Genomic DNA, 26,032 nt, shown 5'->3' on the forward strand with positions numbered 1-26,032 from the left:
TGTTGTATGTTTTGTAGTTTATTAATTTTTAGTGCTTTATAATATTTCTTTTGTGGTATTCCAAGTTTTGTATCTACTCTTCTGTTGATAGGCATTTGGATTGGTTCAATTTATGCAGTTGACAGCAATTTTTACCAATTAAATAAGTATAAGATAGCATCTCCTTGTGATCTTGATTTGCATTTCTCTGTTTTCTAATAATGCTGACCATCCTTTATGTGCTTATGGGCCATATGTATTTTCTCTTCTGTGAAATGTCTGCTCCTCTCCCCTGATTCTATTGAAATGTTTGTGCTTTCTTACTGATTTGTAGAAGTTCTTTATATATTCTTGATATTTATTTTGTGTTGATTTTGTATAACATAAGCATCTTCTTCCAGTTTATTTATATTTTTCTATTATAAAGATGTCTTTCAATGAACAAAAATTTTTAATTTTAATAGAGCTAAACTGACAATCTTTTTTATAGTCACTTTTTTTTTTCTTATTTAAGAAAACATTTTCTACTCTGAGGTCTGAAAGATATTTACATATTCTACTAAGAATTTCAAGGTTTTTGACATTTAAGATCTTAATCAATGTGGAATTGATTACCAAATATATGTTTTACCTATTTCATATTTTTTCCATGAGGGTAGCCACTTTCCCCATCTCCATTTACTGAAAAGTCCCTTATTTCCCTGCTTGGTGACATGCTATATTTGTCATATACCAAAGTTCTATATAAGTAGGGATCTGTTACTAAGCTATCAATACTTGCCTGTCTCTGTACCAATATAACTGTCCTAATAACTATATCCTCATAAGAACTATTGAAACTAGGTAGAGCAGTTTCCTCTACCCTTCTATTTCTCTGTAGTCTAGCTATTTTCAGTCCTTTATTCTTCTCTTTAGAATCATATTTTCAAATTTTGTGAAAACATGTTTTGAAATTTTGATTAGAATTGAATTGAATCTGTAGATCAAATTGGGAGATAATATCTTCACCATCTTCTTCCTATCTATGAACATGGTATATCTCTCAATAATTTCTAGGTCTTTAATATTTATTGATACAATTTTATTCTTTTCCCTGTAGAAGTCTTACACATTTTCTATTCATTTTTTAATATATATTTGATATAACATTTAAATATCATCTATTTCAGGTTCTCTTTCTTGTATTTACCCCTGAATCTAAGATTTCCTTCCTATATTTCTGTATTTATATGTTTTTGTAAGAAGTCAATATAATAATACATAGTTTGATACCTAATTATTTGTCCCCAAAGTGAGCTAAAAGCAGGTTTCTTTCCTTTTGATGCAATCACTTTAAAAATTAAAGCATTTTAGAGAATTTAATAAGAAAAATAATTAATAGCATTTTGCTTAGGCAAAAACAAAAAGCTTTAAATGGTTATGATCTTTCCCTCTACAAATGAGATTTTCAGCATTGCTATGGGACTAAAGATAAAGAAGGGATAATTAAATGCTGTTTAATGGTTTATATATTTTTAAGAGTACACAGATTTTCTATGTACTCTATGAAAGAAAAATGTGTCAGCTTGCAGTTGGATTCCACAAAAATTGAATCTTTTCATAATTATAGGCCTCATAAACAATATAGATTTATAGATTAAAGCAGTATCACTTATTGGAAGTACAATATTTTTCTAATAAAATTATACTTAGGTAAAAACATTATTTTCATTTCTGGGCCCACTTCAAGGTATCAAATAGTACCTTAGTAAAGCTAAAATTAAGCATCATAAAATGTACACAAAGCTGAATTACTTCTTACATGGTCAAGATGGAAGAATTTGCAATTTTCTTGTGATTTGCTGAAACAAGATTAGCCTTCCGGGGATTTGAATCAACATTGTCCATGCAACGAAAACTAGGCTCTATTACACAAATTTATCAGCCATTGTGAACTCTCTGTATTTCTTTTATTGCAGAAAAAAGTCACTGAGAAAAGTCACTAGGAGAAAATTCAGCTGAGACAGTACAAGAAAATGGGGAGACTGGGCCAATCATTTGTGATAGACTGACTTGTGACATAACTATACACAAAGTGAGCTCTTCACTAACTCTTTTCTTGCTGAGTGTCATGGACAAATCTAAATTCTTATAATTCCACAAATACACCTACAAACATTACATTTGGAGGAAAAAGTATTTATCTTTCTCAATAAGCATGCAGAATATGAGAGAAAAGCTAGTATAACCTGAATTATTTTAAAGAAAGAAAATGTATGCTTCCATATGAATGATCTAAAGCCTTGGTTGTAAAATTGGCCTTTGGCGATACATGAAGTCTTTAAACTGGATATAAATTTAGCTGCCTTTCAGTTTCTAGTAAGTTTGTTTTTTTTCCCCTTTTCTAGAGAGAGAGAGTTAATAATATGTCAGTTCAACTGGAAGAATTTTGAGTAAAATGGAACACAAAAAAATAACTGGAACGTTAGAAAGTAATTTCAATGACCACAAATGGACTGTCAGTTCATAAAACTTCATAATTTAAAAGAAGAGAAAAATGTTTTCACTTGCAAAGATTAAATTCATGAATGATGGAATAATCTACACTTATATATATATTTTCCTTTGGTTATGTGTTTTAATACGAGTAAAATAATTTTATTTAGAATTATGGAATTGTGTAAATAATTTTTACATTTTTCTACAACTAATATATATTATTGCATCATTCTAAGAGATCAATTTAATTTAAAAATATACAAAGTAATGCAAGAAAATGTGAAAGGTTATATAATATTTGTTTGGCTTGTAATTGGTTTGAATTTCCTCCTCTATAAAAATACTTAGAAATATAGTCCCAGAAAAAAGTATAACATTTTGTTTTCAACTTAACAGTAAAGAAGAATCATTGGTAACATCAGATGAGAATAACTCTGAGAATTCAAAGATTACAGGTAATATTTCTTTAATTTTTAAACAGAATATATTTATTTTGTTAAAGCCTACAATTATAACAATCTTACATAGGTGCAATTATCTTAACTTTTCAGACACCTATGTCCCAACAATTGTTTTTTCTCATGAGGACAAGCAAGACTTGGAAACCAGTAATCAGAATGTAAAAGATGTAAACACAGAACATGATGAACATAATGAAAAAGAATTAGATTTGATGGTAAGTGTTCTGTTTGCCTCGGTATTAGAGAAGATGAATCCATTTATGCTTCAAAGATGCTGCAATGCCTGCCTTTCAATAGCTTCAATTAATAAGTAATTTGCAAATGTGAAAGTGCAGCCTATTCTGTCCTTGCATCTCTAGCTTGATCAACAAGGCACTTTGATTTCAGTATGTTGCTTCCGGTCTCTGCAATGGTAAATTAATGACATTCATTTCTTACCTATTTACCAGTGGCTCTGAGTAATAGTTTGTAGGAATTACAGAAGAGGTAGTACTATCCTGATGTGCATTTCTAATCTTTGTGACAAGTGTACACTTATCATAAACTCGTCTATAAAATGAGAGGGCTGGGCTAGATGATTGTTAGGGTTCTGTACAGCTCTACAAGTCTGATTCTTGCATTTAGCAGCATTTTTTTTTTTTTTTACTTACTTACATCTGTGAGAATCTCTAAGCTCTATATCACTGGAAAGTATTAAATTACCAAATGAGGATAAAATAGCCTGTGCCATATTTTTCAAACAGGAAACAAATTCAGAACTGTACAATTTAGTATTAAATTTGTTATCATAGATTTCACACTTGGTGAACATTCAATCTATTTGGGATTTTTAGGGGGATGGTTTAGATAGCATTTTTATCACAAAGGAAGAAATAGGAGTAAATGAGTCACATAATGCAATTTATCCTTTACTGTATTTGGTTGGAGCTCATATCATTAGGATACATGGATTCATAATCATCTAAGATTAAAATGACATTTGCCTCTTCAAGTGTCAGTGCTGAAACAGAAAAGAAATGGAGCTCACCTCTTTCCCCACACATTCCACCCTTTCTATAGTGATATGGAAGCTGCATCACTAAAGTATGCAATTTACTTTGCTCCAACTTTAAGAAACTACAAAGTTGTCATCCATTGTGAGAATTCTCACCAGCTGAAAGTTAACATCGCCATCTTTTTCAAACCACAGAATATAATGAAAGGGCCCTGAAAAATCACATACTTCACCAATATACCTCATTACAATCAGCAGGCTCAAATATGAAAGTTTGTTTAGAAGTTACTGAGATTGTACATCCAATAAATGAATAGGGAGCTGTAATTTAGATGCTAATTTGCTCCATGCTGATGTTAATGCATAAAACAATGAAGCTCTATAATAGATGGAAATACAACCAAATCTTTGGAACCCACAGGCATTGGCTTACAAGACAGCTGTGCAGTTGACAAGTAACATGAGCCTTATGTGAGAAGAAGGGGAAAACGTAAGATTTGCATATAATTATTGAGATCATGCAAATGTCAGTTATGAGGAAAAAAAAAAAACACAGGCATCTCACTGTTAAATCCTGACAGTTGGCATCACTGAAGAGCTCAAATACATTTGAGCACCAGTTGGCAGAGGGTCATTAAAACAGAATTTGCAGAGACATTAACTCCCTCACTTTTCTTTGAGTGACGTTTTGCTATTAATAGTTTGCAGAGGCTTTGCAGAAAACATATTAATAAGAGAAACTGTAATAGGGGCACCTACAGCAAGTGTAAATGCAGGAAGGGGCATCTAGGAAGCTGCTCTCTAATTGATTAGCATGGAGCTATCAATGTGTATATCCTAAGTGAGGAGAAAGTGCAATGACAAGCAAGAATAGTTGAATAATACAATGTGATATTTGGAAGCTAGGAAAGAGAGTGATTAATTTTGGCCCCTTTTCTGATTAATCTCATTCCGAAGTCATAGCCTACATGGATCCCCCCAAAACATCCAGCTTCCACAATCTGTGCAAAACCCACAAATAAAATGAATCAAGGATATATACCAGATAATTACTAGCCAAGTTAATGAAACCTATCTAATTTGCTTTGTATATTTAAAATCATTTGATCATTATTTTTTGTGTTTTTATCCCTTAAGATAAATCAACATTTAATAAGAAGTACTGCTTCCAGAGATGAAAAGAATACAGTCAATTTTCCAAATAAAGCTGAGGGGTTACAGAAGAAGCAAATCCATGATGAAGTATACACTGACTTGTTTAACAGGCCTTTGTCTTCAAGTTCATCAGCAGAAAGATCCTTAAAGGGAGAGTTTTACCACAATGAAAAATATTCCTCAGGAAATAAGTGTAGTTATCAACCTTCAGAGGAAATTACTTCAGATATGGGAGAAATCAAGCCATCATTGGGAAATACTAGTAGTGATGAATTAGTGCAAGTACATATTGGTAGCAAAGAAGTACTGGATAATAATGCTAATCCAGCCCAAGGGAGAGGCAGAGTGCAAATATCTTGTCCCTCTGCAGATCAACTAATGGCAGACAACCTTAATCAAAAACTTGAAGGAGAAGCTAAACAAACTGAAGTAAAAGATTGGGAATGTTTAAGAAGTGATTTCCGTTTGGATTTCCATTCAGAAGAGTCTATAGAAAAAGGATCTTCCAAGAAAGCTTATGGCAATGGTAAGAATGAGGAGGGGCAAAGAATATGTTTAGGTGTTAATGAAAAACACAGCAAAGATTTACAGTCAATCTTACATGACCAAGAAAGGAAGATGAGCCACTCTGAAATAAGTGTGGAAGGGATGGGAGCCAGTAACAGAGACCTAACTGCTCTGCCGAGTAAGGATACCCCAATTCATGACCAGTCAATCAGAGCAGATATATTTCATTCACCGAGGACAAATCTAAGCTGGGAGGAAGATGTGTTAACAACCTCAGACCTTGACCTCTCGACTAGTGAAGGCACTATTTTAGGAGGGATGCCTGGTCAAGCTTGTTTACCAAGAAATAGAAATGTTTTGAGGAATGAGTATCTTTTCCAAGTTAAAGAAGAAAAATCAGCTTGGATTAATCCCGAAGATCAAAATAAGAACAACCAGCATAAACAAAGTTGGAATGTTCTGGAAAGTCAGGGAAGAGCAAGAGAGAGTAAGACAAATATAACAGAGCAGACCAAAGAACAAGCAGATTGTGGAGACATGTGGGAAAAAAGAGATAATACAAGGAATTTGAAAGCTAATCCTACAGAAGAATTGTTTACCTGCCAAGAAACAGCGAGCTGTGAACTGTCTTCTCTAGCTGATCATGGTATTACTGAGAAAGCAGAAGCAGGTACAGCTTATATAATTAAGACAACATCAGAAAGTACTCTAGAAAGCATGTCTGCTAGAGAAAAAGCAATAATTGCTAAGCTACCTCAAGAGACAGCACGAAGTGACAGGCCCATCGAGGTAAAGGAAACAGCGTTTGATCCACATGAAGGGAGAAATGATGATTCACATGATACCCTTTGTCAACGAGATACAGTAGGTATAATCTATGACAATGATTTTGAAAAGGAATCATGTTTAGGTATTTGTAATGTACATGTAGGTGAAATGGAGAAGGAAGAAACCATATCTATTTACAATCCTGGGGAGACACATGACAGGAAGAAATGTGTCATTGGAAATACAACATCTGTAGAAGAATCCTCACAGGTCATTACAGACTATCAAAAAGCAGCCTCAAAACTAGATTTACATTTGGGAATGTTACCAACAGACGAAAAAATATTTCCAGAAAATAGAGATCACGGGCAGATCCAAGAATTATCAAAGAAAACGAATATAGATGCCATTATTCATTCTGCTTTAAACTCAGACACTAATAGAGCTTCTCAGAATGGCTCTCACATTTCTAATCACCATGTTAAAACTTCACTGCCATCTCATGAACAGGCCACTGCTATAGAGAATGCAATTACTCCCAAAACTCTCCAATCTATTTCTTCTAAATCAAAATATAATTGTAATCCAACAAGTGAAATCCAGGGTGCTGAGAATCACCATCATCCTGCATCTACACCTGAAGAAGTTTCCAAAAGTTCAAGAATAGTGACATCAGGTAGTAGGAGGGAAAGATGTATAGGCCAGATTGTCCAACAAGGAGAATGCAGTGTGGAGAAATCTCTAGGGCCAACAATTTTACTCAGTGAAGCTTTTGAGAACATGGAAGAGGCAAGGAATGAAAAAGAAGGATTAATAAACTCTGGACAATCACTGTGCTCTTCAGGAGACAAGGAATCTGAGAGCCCTGATTCTGACAATCTCCCTGCCCAGGAAAGTCAAGCTCAAAGGGAATCTCTGCTTTCGAAATACACCAACTCTAAAATACCTTATTTCCTTTTGTTTCTGATATTTCTTGTAACCATCTATCAGTATGACTTAATGACCGGCTTGGCATTCTACGTTTTTTCATTGTACTGGCTGTGCTGGGAAGGGGGAAGACAGAAAGAGTCTGTCAAAAAGAAGTAACCTCAGCACTATTATTATTCTCTCTTAAAAGATAAGCTATTTAGCCCCAAACATTTGGATTGGTTAAAGAGACTATTCGTTGTTCAAAGAGCCAGCGCAGTTTTTCTCTTGAAGGATCATTTAGAAAGGAATGCGTATGAAGTTTGCTCCTTCATATAAGTAATTATTCTATATAGGACCATTATGTTTGGATCATTAAATACCTATATGAATATGAGATCTGAAGCACGTCAAGTTGAAATTAGGTACAGCTGTTGCTCCTTAGCAGGCTATGAAGTTTCAATGCTTCATGTCTCTTCACTACTTAAAGTGCCATTTCTTGCATTCATTTCTTTTGCAGTAAAGCTTCATTTTTTTTTTCCTGAGTGTATTTTTCCCTCTACTGTTTCTAAAAATAGATAAAACATGGACAATGGCAGAGGACTTTTTTTTTGTCTTTTAATACTGACCATGAAATTTGCATTTACCATTCTATCATTTATCAGCACAGTTTGATAAATCGAATCTTTCAACTTTGATTACATATTTTTAAGAACAACACCCATGCATATTGAAATGTGTAGATTTAACCTGAAGAAACACATTATGCACTTGAATAACACTTAATACACATACACATGTTTTATATCCTGCATACCTACAAAGTCAGGGCATTCGTAACCCAAATTTGACAAAGACTGAAACAATCAAGAGATGATCTTTCAGTTCTACAAAATTTGGGGGATGGCCTGTCTTTAAGCAATATTTTTCTCCTTTACAGACTGTATAACACAGCTGAACAATTTTGATGCCAACTATTATTCAGTTGGAAATTTAAATTAAAAGTTCCAGAAGCATTGCTTCAGAATGAATTTGTACCTATAAAGCATAAAGCATTAAATGATAACAATAATTAAAAAAAGATTTCCTAATGAACTATTTTACTTGGTAGTATTTTTTGTCTTCAAACAAATTTTTAACTTTTCTCATTATAAAACAATAAATTATTCCCCAAGGTGCATTTAGAGAACAAACAACTAATCATTGGTGATATTTATTATATAGCTATCAGGTTGTTAAATGACAACTCAAATTTTTAAGGAGACAAATAGGTAGATATGGAGATCTACTGAGAGAGAAATGAATATCCAGTACAGCAGTGGCTTCAGTTACTGTTATTATCTATGGCTAAGTAATCATTTTAGCCACATAGTGGTAATGCAAATAATCTTACACAATTGATTTCAACAACTATTTATTGAATGACTAATATATGCAAAACCTTGTGCTCTGTTCTATGGCAGAGCACTTCCTTTGATACCCTGAATGGCTAGTCCTCAGGAAGGAGGCATCGATATGTATTTTCATGCTTTTGACTTGGCCAGAAATATGGGAGAAAGTCACATTGAGGGAGCCACTTGGGTGATTTCTTTTTAACAGGAACTTCTTTTATGGAGAATATAACATTGATCTTCAGAGAGAAAAAGTAATCTATTTATTAACCTGTAAAGGTAAATTCAATGACTAACACTTGTATATATTATCCTACACTCCTAAGAAACATGCATGCATGGGAAGACAACATGAGAATGAAGCATTTAAACTGACTTTCATGTGGTAGTAAATGATTTCCTTAATTTTCATTAGGTACACAACTATTTCCAAATCCCCTAATTGCATGCTTGTCTTAAGTCCCATTGAAATTGAATGCTTGACTTTAACTTTTTAGTTGAACAAATACAAACATCCTGAAGTAGAATTTAGGGCAAATATTTGATTGTTTGAGAGAGCATATTTTCATTTAATACAAGTGGGATACTGTAGGCTGTACCTAGAATATTATCTCTAAAATTGCTATCTTGATAATTTTGTTGACAGGTCTAGATTACTACGAAGTTAGGGTTAGCATTTCTTCAGTTCCTAATGGCTTGGTTTTTGCATTCTACCTTTAAGAGTTTCAGTCAATATGCCATATCTTATTAATGCAAAGAACACTATATTACTTTATGAACACAGGTGCACAAAGTGTAATTGTTCCCTTATACATAAAAGAATGTACCTTTTTTTATCTCTTTTATTTGACTTTTGGTAACATTAACTTACTATACCTTCTCATGCATATTTGTAATGTGACAATAGAAGTTTCAAAGGATTTAAAATACTCCATTGTGTACTTTTCTGCAGGCAAAGAAGAAATAATTGGTGATTTAACTGACTTTCCAAACATTACTTATGAAGAATTAGAAATAAAGTCATAAGAGCTATGAAACTATTGCCAGATGGAGAGGTAGATTTTTGCAACCTGTTTTGGTCACATCACTATGTTGAACAAGAAAAGTGGATCTCAGGAAGAACTGGCAGCCCCTGGTTAATAAAGATTTGACTGTGAATCATCATGACAAGGGTCAACTTTATAAGCAAAGCTGCCTTCATCGTGTCCCCTCAAGTATTGGTTAAGGGCCAAAAGGGTGTGGCATAAGAATAAACAAAAAGAAGTATATTGTACATCTGCTTCTATAGTGGGTAAGAAATGTGATGTAATAACCATCATCTTTTTATCTTGCTGGGCTTCTGACTATTAGAAACAAAGTTCTAAAAATTAATTGATGAGTCAAGCAAGTGTAGGTAGTAAAATCAACTATCTCAAAAAATCACATCTGTATAAGCCACCAATATCTCAACAGATTTTTCAATGTAAGAGTAAATAGGTCAATGAGATGACATTCACCTCTCAATATTCAAGAACATTGGCTTAATGCAATTGTGTTTCCCTGCTGAGTTCCAATATTTTGATAGTGAATTTTTTCAAAGAATATATATATATTCTGCACCATTTTGTGAGAGAAACAGGATCATCTTTTGTCATCTTAAACCAGTCTTCTGGTTAAATGGAAAACTTAAAAATATACAGACCAAATTTGGGGAAATAAGTATTTTTCCCAAATAGCATTCATGATACTTTCTTAATAATTTTTTTCAGTCATGAATATTATTTTATCTCACTAGACCTGTTGTCTTCTTTATTAGTCTCAATTTTTACATATAAATTTTTGCAAAAAAGCAAACAAAGCAAAACAAAAAACTAGCAGGAAAACTAGTAAAGATGCAGGTAGGAAAGCTGTCATCCCCAGAGCCAGTACATCTACTGATTTCTGATGTCATGATCTCTGACTTTTTAAAATTTCACTGAGTGAATACAGAAATTGAACGATGCAATAAAGATCGTGGTTTGTTAATTTAAGTCCTGTCTTAGCCAATTCCATGGAACTGAGGAATAGGACTGACTCTGATTCTGAAACAAGGTATGAAAGGACTATGACAGGCCATGCTCCTCCAGCATCTCCACAGTTGTACTCCTACATAAAGAGAACAACTAAAAAAGTTACTTTTATTTATTGGATTAAATTAATTTGCTTAATTTTTTTCTACTTAATTTTTTTCTACTTTCAGAAATAATTCATAATAAAACTCATGGCAACATAAGTTACTTTTCATCTTTTAAAAATAGATTCAGTCATTAATACATTTCCATAATTTTACCCAAACCTCTTTAAATAGCTAATCAAATTTTCACTAGAATTTCAGCCTAGTTTGAACATGTTTTATAAGAAATATTATTACAGTGTGTTAAAACCTTATTAAACAAACAACTCTTTAAAAAGTTCAGCATTTTTATTTTGTGTCATTTCTATATTTGTTAGATACATACATACTACCTTCATTCATCAAATATGAAACAATGTAGTATGTGAAAATTTAAGGAAAAATTCCCTAAGTCTTTTCTTAATATATTCAGCTCTTTGTATTCATAATAGTAAAGTAAAGAGTATCATGGGTAAATCAATAGTGGATCACCAAGAAATCACTTTTATTTGTCTGAGACGATGCAAAGATCTGATTTTGCAGCATATTTCAATGCCTAATTAAGTTTCTGGTCTTGGTTGGAATCAGTGCATCGTCCTTCTTATCACCCCATCTGAACCACGCAGCCCTAATTCCCACTGCTCTTTGCTTCAAGTCCTCTGTCAGTTAAGCAAGTCACGCTGTCCCTAGAACATGCCATGCTCATCCATTCCTCTGTGACTGCTCGTGTACGCCCCTCTGTCTAGAAATCACTTTCAGTTATCTTTCCTCCTCTCTTCCTACCCAACTCTGTACATTTTTCTATGTACTGTTTTAGTCCCCATCCTTTTGAAGTCTCCTAATATTTCTGTTGGTGGGATCTCTTCGTTTTCAGGTCTCTTATGACACTAACCATCTTGCATGTGCTAGGTATTTGACTGATTATACTAACTGGACCATCTGCTTGTTCAAGACAGGAATGTGGCTTCTTCCCTCCAATCACCTCACAAGGTCTAGTTTATAGGAATCCTCAGTCAATACTTGTGGATAGAATTGAATTGCAGTGATGTCTCCTTCCTATGCTGTCCCTGAAACGTGGACAGGATACTTTGAGGTCTGATTTTAAAATGAATAAACTTAATCAAAGCAAAGCTGGAATGTTTTCATAAACTACCAAAGACAATGTAGAAAAAGGCAAAGAGAATGTAGCTACAAGACAGAGTGGTGCAGTGGATCTGGGATGTGGGAAAGAAAGAAAAAAATCCTTCCTCTCCATTCTTCTTAACAATTAAATTAGCTTTCTATATATATTAATTCTTCCTAGCACAGGCAACATTCCCTTCATTCTATTTCATGGGAAATACTATACAGATTATATATTAAAAGAATAATAACGCATAACTTAATTTGCTGGCTAATGTGAAAATTAAGAGAACAAGGCATGTCTTCAGATAAAGAAGCTTAGTAGATTAAAAACCAACAAACATCACAAGATATAAAGTGTAAGAAACTCAATCTTCCCAACTGCTGCCATGCCCTTTGAAAATGGCTGATCTCTGAATTTCACACCTGTTCTGCATGTCAACTTTTAGGATAAGCAAACAGAACAACTAGCAAAAATAGTAAGTGGATTTTTAAAAAGGAAACATTTGCCTGATTAGCCTATATATACTGAAACACACACACATATACATGCACACATACACACAAAGGCACACACATACATACATGTATTCCAAGATCTGATAAATGACAATATGGCAGTAAACAGTCTACTAATACTATGCATAGTGAAATATATATAATGTAATATATAAACGGTTTATCCTTTCTTTGAAGAGATTCATTCTATCATATTTAGATATGAAATTAAAATGATAACACAAAGATAGCCTGTTTGGGGGGCAGAGTCTAAACGAAAGCAGTATATGGCCTAGAGATGTAGTAGCATGCCATATAACAGCTTAAGACCATTAGCAATTAGTCTCTTAAGACTTAAAGAAAAGCCAGATACATGTCTAGTCTATTGTAGAATTCATCAGTATCATGCATCGGTTGAGTTGGTTCTGAGTGGAAACATTTAAAATTTCCTAAAGACACACTCTATAAAACATAATAGCAGAGAGAAAGTTTAAAAATCACTATACGAGGTTAGAAATTCTCTTTGTAAACACTTAAATAACCCATAACCTACTTTTAATAATTAATTCTATGTAGGTTTTAATGTACAGTTTATAAAATTTTTTAGTGTGGGGTATTTTTAGTGTGGGGTATTACATATATCACACATGTAAATCATTTTTACACATACATTCTACAAATGATATTGATATTTTGTTACTACACATTAAGTGTCTCTTCCCAGTTAACCCATAAATCTTTGGGAAAATTCAATTGTCATTTTTTATTATGCACATAAACTTTCCCTGTGTTTCTCACTTCTCAGTCCTGCCTAAGAAAGAGAATAAAGGTTAAAGAAAGGATAATTTATTTCCTACCTTCACAGATATGAGTGGGTATATTTTAAATACATTTCTACACTTTGAAAGTTGGAAAGGAAAATGAGATAAGAGATTATAAATGTCCTTCATATTTATTTCATAGTCTTTAATATTTGGGATCAGGCATATAGACTTCAATTTAAGTCAGTTGTCTTCTCCCATATAAATTCTTTGGCCTACATGATCTTACTCCCACGCTTAAATTAATATTTAAGCGCAACATGTTGATTTTTCATTATGTGAATAAGTAAGGAAACCAGCTGCAGCCTGAATCTTTGAGTATAACAGCTACATCTGTATCTTTATTGATCTATGCATGTGAGGTTCAACCTTTAATAATAATAATAGTAGTTGTAATAATTATTATTGTTATAAAAACATAATTGCCAACTTCTGAGTGTTTACAATAATTGGGCACTGTTTTAAACTCTTTATGTGAAAAACTCATTTATGTTTTATGACTTCATGAGAGAAGTGTTATTACTTTCCCATTTTACAGATAGATGCACAAAGGCTGGTTTTCCCAAGGTCACATGCTAGTCTAGATTCAGACTCCACCAGTCTTTCCCCAGAGCTGAGCCTCTTAAACTCTGTACCATGTTGTTCCTTCAGTTCAGATATACTAAGTTATCTTACAAATTGCAGTTATATGTTAGCATGCTGCATGGTGCTATACTAATATATAAGTAAATTACATACTATGAGATATGAGTATACCACTATATCTTGCACAGATAATCCTATCTTTATTAATGCTCCTAAAAAAAAAAAGCTCCGAAAAGTATTCTGTTCTTTTCAATTTATTCAAATGACCTCAAAAAATACACTTTGACTTCCTTCCAGGGCACAAACATTGCACTAGTCCCAAATCTTGCCTAGCTTGAGTATAGCGAAGGAGTTAGAGACCAGTAATTGCAATATCTTGTGACCAGTTCAACAATAGAGGTAAGATCTAAGCACAGAAGTGGCACAAAGAAAGGAATGTTTGCTCCTGTAAGCACTTTGCTTCTTATATTTCATAAATGTGCCATCTTTTTAGCATAATAATTTTAGGTATCAAGGAAATCAGAATAAAACCCTCCAAATGCCTCATTACAACTGGCGTTTTACAGACATAATAACTACAATGAGAATACATCTTGATGTGACTGGTATAGTATTTATTTATGCCTGATGTCCCAGTGTAATTATTAATAGTACTCCTTTCACTTTCAAAAGTAAAATGATTTGGATGAAAAATGCTAAGGTCAGCCTAAAAGTCCAAGAAAATATTTTAGCCAGCAGGTGTATATCACTCTGTGTCACAAGAATAAAAGGGGAAACTTCCAATATGAATGCCATCTATAACCTACCGGCAGAATTCTTGTCCTTAGGGTTGTAGAATATAGCTCAGATGTACCAGTCCCTGGTCAGCCTAAGTAAAGAAGAGCAACATTTTTGCAGATTCAGTATTGCAGAGGGCAATGATTTTTTTAAAAAGTAGGGACATTTTGTAAAGAATGTGCTGGTCAAAATCCATTAGAAAGAAGTCATTTACATTACTGACACCTGATAACCGTAACTTTGTGGAACCTGATACTATAGCCTATAGTCTATTCAGAGGGCACAGGACATGATACTTCCATCATCCAGGATAGTCAAAGTGGAACAACATGGAAGAAACTTTAGCAAAAGTTGTGGAAGCCACTGTGTGTTACTCAAAATTATAATGGTGTTATGTTTCTGGAAGCTGTATTATGAGTGTACATGCTGCTCATCATTTGTAAGAGAAACAAATATTTTTGGAAATTAAGCTACATATTACTGGCATTTAACAATCATGAGACAAGCTAATAGTATTTCAGTAGCAAAAATAAATTAAAATATAAACAAATGACCCAAGATTTCAATAAGAGACAAGGACATTTTAAGGCAGAACCAGTGTCACTCCATCTAGTTTTGGCCTTTGCAATAACCATTACCTTTGGCCTCACTTCACACAGGTGTGCTGTGCTGACACTGTGAATGACGATGGATCAGCATTCCCTTCACTTCTGCTTAAGGGATATGTGCACTGGAACCTTATCCAAAGAACTACTACCATAATTTAAGACCACAAAATATGTTCATACTGAATGAATGGCAAAAGGCTAGCATAATTGCCCTAAAAGTGTTGTGCCTCTGGTGACTTCAACCCAGCCTTACACTTACAGAGTGTAGAAGAACAGTTTTTAAATAGTGGTCTTTCTCTATGTACTCTTTGTTCATTTAAAAAATGTCACTGGGGTCACTTTTATGTACCTATAAAGCTGTTCTATCACTGAAGGTGTAGAGCTCATGATATTTTATAAAGTTGCATATTATCATTTTTAATTGTTAGGGACAAGGGAATTTTGATAATAGTCAATGTGCATTACTCAAAGCCCTTTGGTTGGAAATAACCAAAACCTTTCAAAGTAGTTTAAGCAAAACAAGACAAAACACACAGAAAAAAAACATATCTTAAGGAAACAAGACCACTACCCCAGGGCTAGATGTGAAAACAGGCATCAGTAGGGACAGAAGCCGGGTCATGAAAAGCCATCAGAAATGGAATCTCTCCCGACTTTCCTGTTTTCCCATCTTTTTTTCCCTTTTCTTAGTCTACTTTATTTTTCTGTTTTTTGCCAGTGGATTTTCTCTTTCAACTTACTCTTCAAGATGCATGGTCCCTGAAGTAGAATTTTCCAATGGCAATCTTGCATCCTGATTATATATGTCCAAAGGTTAACTGCTTAGAGATACCTGGATCTCAGTTCTAAACTCTTAGAAGACAGAAATTTATACAGTTGTTCGTTCTACATGCAATCCATTGTTTCCCCGTAACTGGAGGCACAGGGTGATAGAGGGACTCACTGTAACGGAAATGTTTGTAGGTTCTCGAAGGGTAGGTGGGAATATGGAATTTGTAATGTGTATCTCTAACGTGCCAATTGTCATATTATTTATGGATATATTTCTGCTCCTCTTTTTCCTTTTGTAGATCTACATGGCCCAAATTTCTGTAGATTTATAGTAGATCTTGATATTAGGTGAGGCAAGTTCCTATACATTTTTCTTTAAAACTCTGTAACTCTTGGCCCCTTGCTGTTCCATATTAATTGTAGGATCAGCTTACCAAGTTTCATGAAAAAACTTGATTTTTAATGGAATTTTACTGAATGTGTACATTAATTTGAGGAGAACTGACATTTAAAATATTGAGTCTTTCCACCCATGAGAATAGTATATTTCTTATTCATTTTTTGTTCCTTCAATTATGATTTATAATATTCTCCATGAATACATTGCATATTTACTATCAGATATACTCCTAAGTACCTCATGGATTTTGTTACTATTTTGAATGAATCACTTTTTCCTATTATATTTTCTTTAGGGAAATTATTGATATTTCGTAACACTTGATTTTTATTTGTCACTTATTCAACTATTTTGCCAAAGTTTCTCATTAGTCCTACTAGTTATTAGTTTGATATTTTGGTCATTATGCCAATAATGTATAAGAACAGTATTGATTTTTGTATGTTCTTTTATGCATCTTGCCAAATTCTATCATTAATATAACTAGTTGGTATTATTTTTAATTCACTTGCTTCTATTTTCTTTTTCTTGTCTTCTTGAGGTAAATGTATGTCTTATTTATTTTTAATCCTTTCCCTTAAAAAAGTTCATATAATACTATAAAATAAACCAAATATTTTTAACTACATTGAATTGATTTTGAGATAATTACCTGTAACTCAAAAATATATGTGTGAATACATATATATAACATTTTAAACATTTTTATTCCCCTTTATTTCCTGTTTCCCTCTATAATTCCCACTGTAATTTAACACATGAGTTATTTAACAGGACATTTAATTTTTTATGATCTTTAATAATTGGTACAAATTACATTAGACTATTGTCATAGAATGTGGTTGACTGCCAATTATTTGAAATGTGATAATACTTCCTTTGTGATCCACTGCACTGTCAATGTAATTATTATTCTATGTATTCATTCTTTTGGGGGGTACAGATTTCTTTATGTATTTATCAGGTCATGCTTCATAAGTCTGTTGTTCAAAACTATATTCTAAGTCCAGAGGTAATCCCACGCACCTGTGGTCACCTACTCTATGGCAAAGGAGGCAAGAATATACAATGGAGGAAAGACAGTCTCTTCAATAAGTGGTGCTGGGAAAACTAGACAGCTCCATGTAAAAGAATGAAATTAGAACACTCCCTAACACCATACACAAAAATAAACTCAAAATGGATTAAAGACCTAAATGTAAGACTGGACACTATAAAACTCTTAGAGGAAAACGAAGGAAGAACACTCTTTGACATAAATCACAGCAAGATCCTTTTTGACCCACCTCCTAGAGAAATGGAAATAAAAACAAAAATAAACAAATGGGACCTAACAAAAAGTAAAAGCTTTTGCACAGCAAAGGAAACCATAAACAGAATGAAAAGACAACCCACAGAATGGGAGAAAATATTTGCAAATCAAGCAACTGACAAGGGATTAATCTACAAAATATACAAACAGCTCATGCAGCTCAATATCAAAAAAACAAACAACCCAATCCAAAAATGGGCGGAAGACCTAAATAGACATTTCTCCAAAAAGGACATATAGATGGACAACAGGCACATGAAAAGCTACTCAACATCACTAATTATTAAAGAAATGTAAATCAAAACTACAATGAGGTATCACCTCACATCAGTCAGAATGGCCATCATCAAAATATCTACAAACAATAAATGCCGGAGAGGGTGTGGAGAAAGGGAACCCTCCTGCACTGTTAGTGGGAATGTAAATTGGTACAGCCACTATGGAGAACAGTATGGAGTTTCCACAAAAACCTAAAAATAGAGCTACCATATGATCCAACAATCCCACTCCTGGGCATATATCCAGAGAAAACCATAATTTGAAAAGATACATGTACCCCAATGTTCATTGTAGCATTATTTACAATAGCCAGGACATGGAAGCAAACTAAATGTCCATCGACAGGAATGGATAAAGAAGATGTGGTACATATATATGATGGAATATTACTCAGCCATAAAAAGAATGAAATAATTCCATTTGCAGTGACATGGATGAACCTAGAAATTGTCATACTGAGTGAAGTAAGTTAGACAGAGAGAGACAAATATCATATGATACTGCTTACCTGTGGAATCTATAAAAATACATTCATTTAACCTATTTACAAAACAGAAATAGAGTCACAGATGTAGAAAACAAACTTATGGTTACCAAGGGGGAAAAGGCGGGGAGGGATAAATTGGGAGATTGGGATTGACATATACACACTACTATATATATAAAATAGATAACTAATAAGAACCTACTTTATAGCACAGGGAATTCTACTCAATACTCTGTAACGATCTAAATGGGAATAGAATCTAAAAAAGAGTGGATAAATGTATATGTATAACAGATTCACTTTGCTGTTCAGCAGAAACTAACACAACACTGTAAATCAACTATACTCCAATAAAAATTAATTAATAAAAAAACCTGTATTCTAATATTTAGTGTGCTTTGACTACCATTACTTGAAATCTCCTAATATTATGAAACTATCCATTTCTTCTTGTAATTGTGTCAGTTTTGCTTTAAATATTTAAGACTCTTAATTCTTAGTTGCAAATAAGCTCATTGTTACCACTTCTTAGTGAATTTGTCCTTTATTATTATACATGATATTCTTATTAATATTCATCTTAAATTATATGCCATCAGATATTAATATTGCTGCACTAGTTTTCTCATGATTAATATTGACATAACATAGCTTTCCTCATAACTTTATCATATCTCTTGCCAGAAACTTATAGCTATATTTAAAAAAATTCAACCTATAGTCTGTCCTTTAATAGAGGAGTTTGAGCCATTCATGGTATTTCGATCAGCTAATACATTTGGACTTATTTTTACCATGTCATTTTGAGTTTCTATTTTATATTTTTCTCTCCTTGTTCTCTGTCCTTCATTCTTAATTTCTTGAATTATCTTTCCAATTTACTAGTTCTCTCTTCTACTTTGTTTAATATAGAATTATTTTTCATTTCAATAACGATGACTTTTATTTAAATATATAGAATTTGTTCTTTTTCATACCTAGCCATTTTTTTCTTCTTTAAAAAAATAATTCCATACACCTGAAACTAACACAATATTGTAAATCAAGTATACTTCAATAAAAAAATAATTCCTTCCCATTTAAAAAATAAAAGTTATTCCTCCATTTATCACTTTGAGTATCTTAAATGTAGATATTTAAAATCTTTAGTGGAATATCCCATTAGTTTGAAGTGAGTGTGCCAATTCTTGGTTTGGTTTTAGCTGTATTTGGTATTTGATTCCTTCATGTGTTTTAGAATTTTTGTTTATAAATTCATTGTCTCTCTCCTTCTCTGAGTTTATTTCTCCCTGTCTCAACTCTGTTCATCATTGTCTTCACCTGGCTTCTTGATCCTCACACGTGGAGCCTAATAATATTACCAGAAGTGGGGGCTTCTGTACTATGGGGAAAATAGAAATACTGCAAATTCTGTCAATTGCAAAGTCAGCTGGTTGTTTTGTGCTATTTTTAGTAGGGAGGATATGATATGTCTGTATTCTCCTTAGGTCTGGAGCTTGTTAAAGTTACATTTTAGGTTTTAGTTTATTTATGAAAAGGAGAGACCACTTTAATCCATGGTTTCAAAAGGAACATGCCTTCTGTACAGCAGAAACTAACACAACACTGTAAAGCAAATATACTCCAATAAAAATTAATTAAAAAAATTAACATGCCTTGAGTCACATTGTCAAATGTTTTTAGTTATTGTAATTTTGTATGTGTCATATCCTAGGAAATGGCAGGAGTGAGAATTAGGAGGGAGAGAAATTCAGCCCTGTGTATAAGCTAAAAAGGATGTTAAAGGGATATGAAGACATTAGGTGCACTGGCTGTCTCTGTTTCAATACTGTATATTTAGGATTACCTTATAGCCCAGTTTACTCCAAAGAAAGAATCTGTTTAGAAGGCTTAATTGATTAATGCCAATTTTAACAGTAGTAAGAGACAGTGGTTGAGTGTGTTGTCTCTTATTCTCTTTGACAGGTGCTAAGAGTATCCTAAAATTAATAAGAATTTAGAATTAGATCAAAGATGACATGTGAAATTAACTTCTCAAATATTTATGGTGTATCCATAAATCATACCACTACATGTCCTTTTATGGATTGCAAAACATGTAGAGCTTATATTTGAAAATCATTATGTTTGAAAGAGAAGGAAATGACCTATTATTAGGGGATCTTAGACACTTGATAAAACGCTTGTTTCATTGTGATCCACGGATTCTCTAGGGCTTGAAAGGTATATGTCTGAATTACTGGTGGAATCAAACACCCTTTTGTCATGAAATCCAGGTACATGAATTTGAAGTAATTGACATTATTTTTCTCATATTCCTCACACTTGTAGCAGGGAAACTGAAAGTGGCCTGTGCAAGAGAAAACAATTTCGCTGAGAAACCTGAGAGAAAACTCAGCTTTTGGATTTTTAGGCTTTATCTTTTCCACTTTCATTTTACATCCAACTCTCCTCTTTTTTCTTCTGTCTTTGCCACTATGAGTATTTTACAAGTCAAGTGATCTCAGACATTAAATATATATATGTGTATATGTATACACACAAATATATATATATACACACACACAATCTCACAAGATTTAGGACTGAGCCAAGGAAGGTTTGTGTTTGCTATGGTGCAACTAAAGTATGATCTCACTAAAATATGAACTAATACCTAATATTATATAGATTATTCTCATTAAATAACTAGAGAAAAGAGATGAAAAATTATTTCAGTGCTAAAAACCACATTAGCCAATGATTGACTTAGATTACTCTTATGTTTCAGTTTCAAAAGGCATCACCAAATCTAGCAACATCAAAATACTTCATTGCAACCTCACTGCTGATTATTTGTGCCACTCTCCTGAACCACATCATGGAGCATGGCTGAACTAATAAGCTATCAAGTCCTGACAATTGTAAAATCCCTTTCATCTTATTCAGGGAAAATGCCTGGTATATATTTACTTTTCATTATAGGAAAATACATTTTTATGGATTACCTCATCAAAAACATGCCTTAATATTACCTAGAAAATTGAGTATGGTTCCTCAGATACCAAAACAATTCCTGCATGGGAAAAGATTGAATTAAATTGGGATTTTACTAGAGTATTGAGTAAACACTTCATCTTTGATATGTTAATGCTACCTGGGTACCTTGAGAGATTTTTTTCCTTCCAATTTATAAATTAAAATTCTGCTGTAGTTGTGACAAAGTATAGAGTTTTGTATATTCCCACTCAGGTTTTTCAGAGTATCCTACCTACCACAAGAACAGTTTTTAGAATAACTTAGGCAAGTCAGTAGAAAGATTGAATTCAAAACACAAGAGTTTAGACAATAATGTTTTTTATAATGAGAAAAAGTTGATAACTCTATAGCAATTTCTTACATTATTGCAACTATAGTTGACCATAACTATTTCCTGAAGTAACTTTTTTTTTTTTTTTTTTTTGCGGTACACGGGTCTCTCACTGTTGTGGCCTCTCCCGTTGCAGAGCACAGGGTCCGGACGCGCAGGCTCAGCGGCCATGGCTCACGGGCCCAGCCGCTCCGCGGCATGTGGGATCCTCCCGGACCGGGGCACGAACCCATGTCCCCTGCATCGGCAGGCGGACTCTCAACAACTGCGCCACCAGGGAAGTCCCCTGAAGTAACTTTATAGTCAGCTGCTATATAAGGTTACAAGTATACAACTCTGTGAAAATAATCCTGGTGGCATTGGGAATGATTTCACGGAGAGGTTAGCTCACGGACAGGTTCTTAAAGCTAGAACAGGATTTTGATAGGAGGTGAGAAAGTAAGAAGTGTTTTACCTAAGAGGGTTGAATTAATTTAACTCAACAAATACTTAGAACAAACTCGATAACATGAATTATCTAATTTAGAACAAACCTTGATAACATGAATTATCTAATTTAATCTATTAATTTAATCTATTAATTAATTATCTAATTTAATCTATTAAAAAACCCATGAGTTAGATGTTATCAATATTTTCATTTTATAGATAAATCCCTGAGGCACAGAGAGATCACTCAGCTGTTAAGTGGTAGAATCAGGATTCAATCCCAAGCAGCTGACCCCAGAGCCCACACTTCTAAAAACAAGGATCAACTGCCTGCCTTCAAATTCTAACTTCATCTATAACACTTAGGTTAGTGCCTACCCTCACTGGGTAAGTGCCTAATAAATGTTAACTATTTTAAATATGTTTATTGTTATTACTAGTGAACTGCTCTGTCATTGCTACTTCTCTGTGGCTATGTGTAAGTTATTCAATGTATTGCAGATGATGCAAATATGCTAGATTGAAGGTCTCAGTCTTCAATGAACTTTCAGTTTTTTGGGAGCAATGGATATATACCACAGAGGTATAATAGGCTAAATATGGGGGAGATTAATTTCAACTGGAAGAGATGAAGGAAAACCCCAGAGGTGGTTTTTGAGCTGAACATAGAATAGATACGCTTGCAGTTGAAGAGATAAGAGGGAAGGCTTACAGGGTGAAAGGACCATGTGCACAAAGGCACAATGTTCAGAATGTGTTTGGAGAATAGGTTAGCTTATATTTACTTTGTATAAGAGAGGGAAGAGCAGTGAGAGGAAAGGCAGGAAGGCAGCCTTAAGTTCATATCTCATGGAGCCTTGAAGAGGTCTTTAAACAAATCAGTGACAGTTCAAAGGCATTTTTGGAACACATTTTAGTAACAAGGCACAGAGTGGAGGAAAGGAGGGCAGGGCTATCACTATAGACATGAAAAGATTCAGGTTTGCTGCCACCGTTTTCTTCTATCTTCATAATTCTAACAGCACACTCTATTATTAATTTTTTGTGTGTGCTGGACAAGTCACTTACTATTTCGGTCCTCTGTTTCCTCACTTACAGAATAAGAGAGCTGAATTGATAAGTATATGATCAACAGTTTTGAGAAGTCATGGACTCTCTGTGGCTTGACGTTGTGCCTATATATTTTCACATGTAATTTTTGTTCATGATGGTGGTCACAAATATGAATATCTTCCGTCTCTTAGTAAATACCTATTTTTATTTAATATTTCTATTCATTTAGCACATACTATATTATTTTTCCCTTATGTTCATTTCTTCTCAACTGTTAGTTCATTGAGAAAAAGACCATATTTTATACTTTTATATATGCTTTATGTTCCTTTACCAGCGAGGTGAAAAATTTACCAAATCCAGCTTTCACAACAAATTTTATATGTGAAATTAAAAGGATAATTTATTTTACCATCACTGCTTATGTAAACTAAAAAATTGATATTAATTTCCATTGTGTGTATTTTTATATCTCATATCCAAAACCAGAAGACATACTACAAAAAAGAGTGGAAGAGGATATGTTTTCTTTTTCTCAAAATAAATATACAAATCCACAGCATAAGAAACAATTATACAAAGATTACTTTTAAGATTATGAAAAGTCTAAATATATTATCTATTCCAAGTAAGGAGAACTAACGTCAAGTTAAATGGCTTCTATTTGGGAACTTTTTCTATGATTTTTACAGTATTAGCATATTTTCACATAGCTTTTTGAACTAGAGTAAGACATAATATCCCTTGATATTTGAAGCCTGAATGTCCCCTAGATACTTTAAGATGTTATAGCAAACAAAGTCCCGTTGGTCTGAGAAGCCACTAGAAGTAAATCTTAAAACTAATTATGGTTCTCCTGCTGAGAGTTTCTTCAAGAGCCACTTTCCAATTTCTGTCAAACATTTGCAGTTCTAGTACAAATACATTTATTTTTTTTTCAGAATTAATTCACCTGCATTTCAACTTCAAGATAGTGTTTGCCTTTCATTGTGAAACAGAGAAAGGTTATGAAGAAATTTCCAAGGAATTAAAAAATTAACTCTTAAAATCCTATTTTAATTTTGCAAAAACCTAATAGGCCCAGTCCTAACCATAATAGAGTTACACAATTATCTGATAGATTTAGAATGGTCTCATTACCAATTTGGGCTTTGAAGAAAACAAAATCAGGTTCATAAAAAATTCTCTGAACTGACTGTATTGCAATCTAAACTTTAGTGGAAAATTACTAAACATCCTTTATTCTTTTGGTTACATTTATTATTTTTCCCCACCGAAGACAAACATAGCAGCAATGGATTCCCTGTACTGTTCTCTGACCAACACAGCTGAGATAGAATTGCCTGTGAATGACACGTCTCCCCAGTCAGGAGTTGGGTGGAGACTTTCTACATTTAAGGTGTCTCTGGCTGACATCATTTTTTTGTTCTAGAAAAGGAAGAAGATTGGACTTAGTTCAATTTGTCTCTAACGTCGGTATCTTAACATTTGGTCAAAGAAAAGAAGCAAAATCAATAATAAGTCTAATTGGGCCATTTTCACCAACTAGAAACTTGTTATTCAAAAATCAACATTTGATACTTAGGTAAATACCATATATATAAGAATTATATGAATACAAAAATTTAGTTTGTGTTAGACTGTGAAATGCAAAGGTTTATTGTCACCATCTCAACTAAATAATTCATGGAAAGCATCTCTTGTGGCCACTAATATATTAACTACCTGAATGAAATGAAGGCTACTATTTAGAATTTACTAACATATCCAGTAAAATGTGTAAAGTTAGTTCTATTAACTAGGTTTACATAATGCATTTTTCTTATGACAATCATACCTCTTATGACATTCAAAGATATATGTGTTTAATAAATTTTAAATGAATTTTTAAAATAATTTTTAAATTTTAAATAAATTTTTTCTCGGTTCATTGTCATTTGACTGAACCCCACAGTTATATCCAATAAGAACTAAGTTAAAAATGAAGTTTCTGTCAACTATTTTCCACTAGCAAACATAGTGACTCACCTTCCAAATAAAAGCATATCAACATGAAAGTTTCCCAAGGGTATATTCTAGGTCATAATCTTTATGTTAATGAATTCCTTACTGAATAGTAAATTGTAAGAATATATTACCTTATTCCTCTAACACATTACCTGTCAGCAGGTAATTACCCATCAAAACCTAAACAGAGAGGAAGATTGCCCTGTGACACCAGTGACCCCTACAGGTAAAATTAAGGAAAAAAAGTACACTGTAATTGGACAAAAGATACCACTGCATATCTGAATGTAGCTAGATAATGCCAAAGCATAACATTTATCAGTAACTCCCCATAAGACTTATTATTATTTTCTAATTGCCATTGGAGATTTTGTAAACTGTGGAATAAACCAGGCATACCCTTTTGGATTTTATTAGCTATTATTGAACTCATTTACATTTTGCGTATCACTATAGTTTCTAGAGAACCTTGTCCGGATAGGGCCTTTAAAAAGCTGTTTAGAGTTACCTGGCTAAGGTTCTGGAAGAGATCAAATGGCCATCTGGTTTATCGGCATGCCTGATAATTAGTTTCATAACCAGCTTACTGGGTGCTTATGATACAAAGTATTGCATATGCAGTCTGAAGAATTCCCAGTGAGATAAATAATATTATTCACACATTATAGAAAAAGGTGGCTAAGTGGCAATAAGTTGCAAAGCTGGAAAACATCCCCCAAGTATCTGCTCCTGAGCATTATACTACAGGGACAGGGTGAAGGTCA

The 26,032-nt window shown here is 33.3% G+C and overlaps 1 protein-coding gene and 1 long non-coding RNA gene across 2 annotated transcripts in view; one reads left to right on the plus strand and one right to left on the minus strand.

The window, feature by feature from the left end:
* Positions 1-9,797, plus strand: part of PPP1R3A (protein phosphatase 1 regulatory subunit 3A) — a 38,674-nt gene extending 28,877 nt beyond the window's left edge. The window contains exons 2-4 of the mRNA XM_004269876.4: positions 2,854-2,912; positions 3,009-3,133; positions 5,050-9,797. Of these exons, the coding sequence (XP_004269924.2) occupies positions 2,854-2,912; positions 3,009-3,133; positions 5,050-7,428 (2,563 nt within the window). The 3' untranslated portion in view covers positions 7,429-9,797. The remainder of the gene's footprint in view (positions 1-2,853; positions 2,913-3,008; positions 3,134-5,049) is intronic.
* The window catches only part of LOC117201339 (uncharacterized), a 76,676-nt gene extending 56,385 nt beyond the window's left edge, over positions 1-20,291 (minus strand). The window contains exons 1-3 of the long non-coding RNA XR_004483344.2: positions 20,277-20,291; positions 18,452-18,483; positions 14,603-14,664 (exon numbers count right to left, since the gene is read on the minus strand). This is a non-coding gene — a long non-coding RNA (uncharacterized LOC117201339). The remainder of the gene's footprint in view (positions 1-14,602; positions 14,665-18,451; positions 18,484-20,276) is intronic.
* Positions 20,292-26,032: the final 5,741 nt, after the last annotated feature.

This window comes from Orcinus orca, chromosome 9, assembly GCF_937001465.1.
Source record: "Orcinus orca chromosome 9, mOrcOrc1.1, whole genome shotgun sequence".
NCBI lineage: Eukaryota > Metazoa > Chordata > Mammalia > Artiodactyla > Delphinidae > Orcinus > Orcinus orca.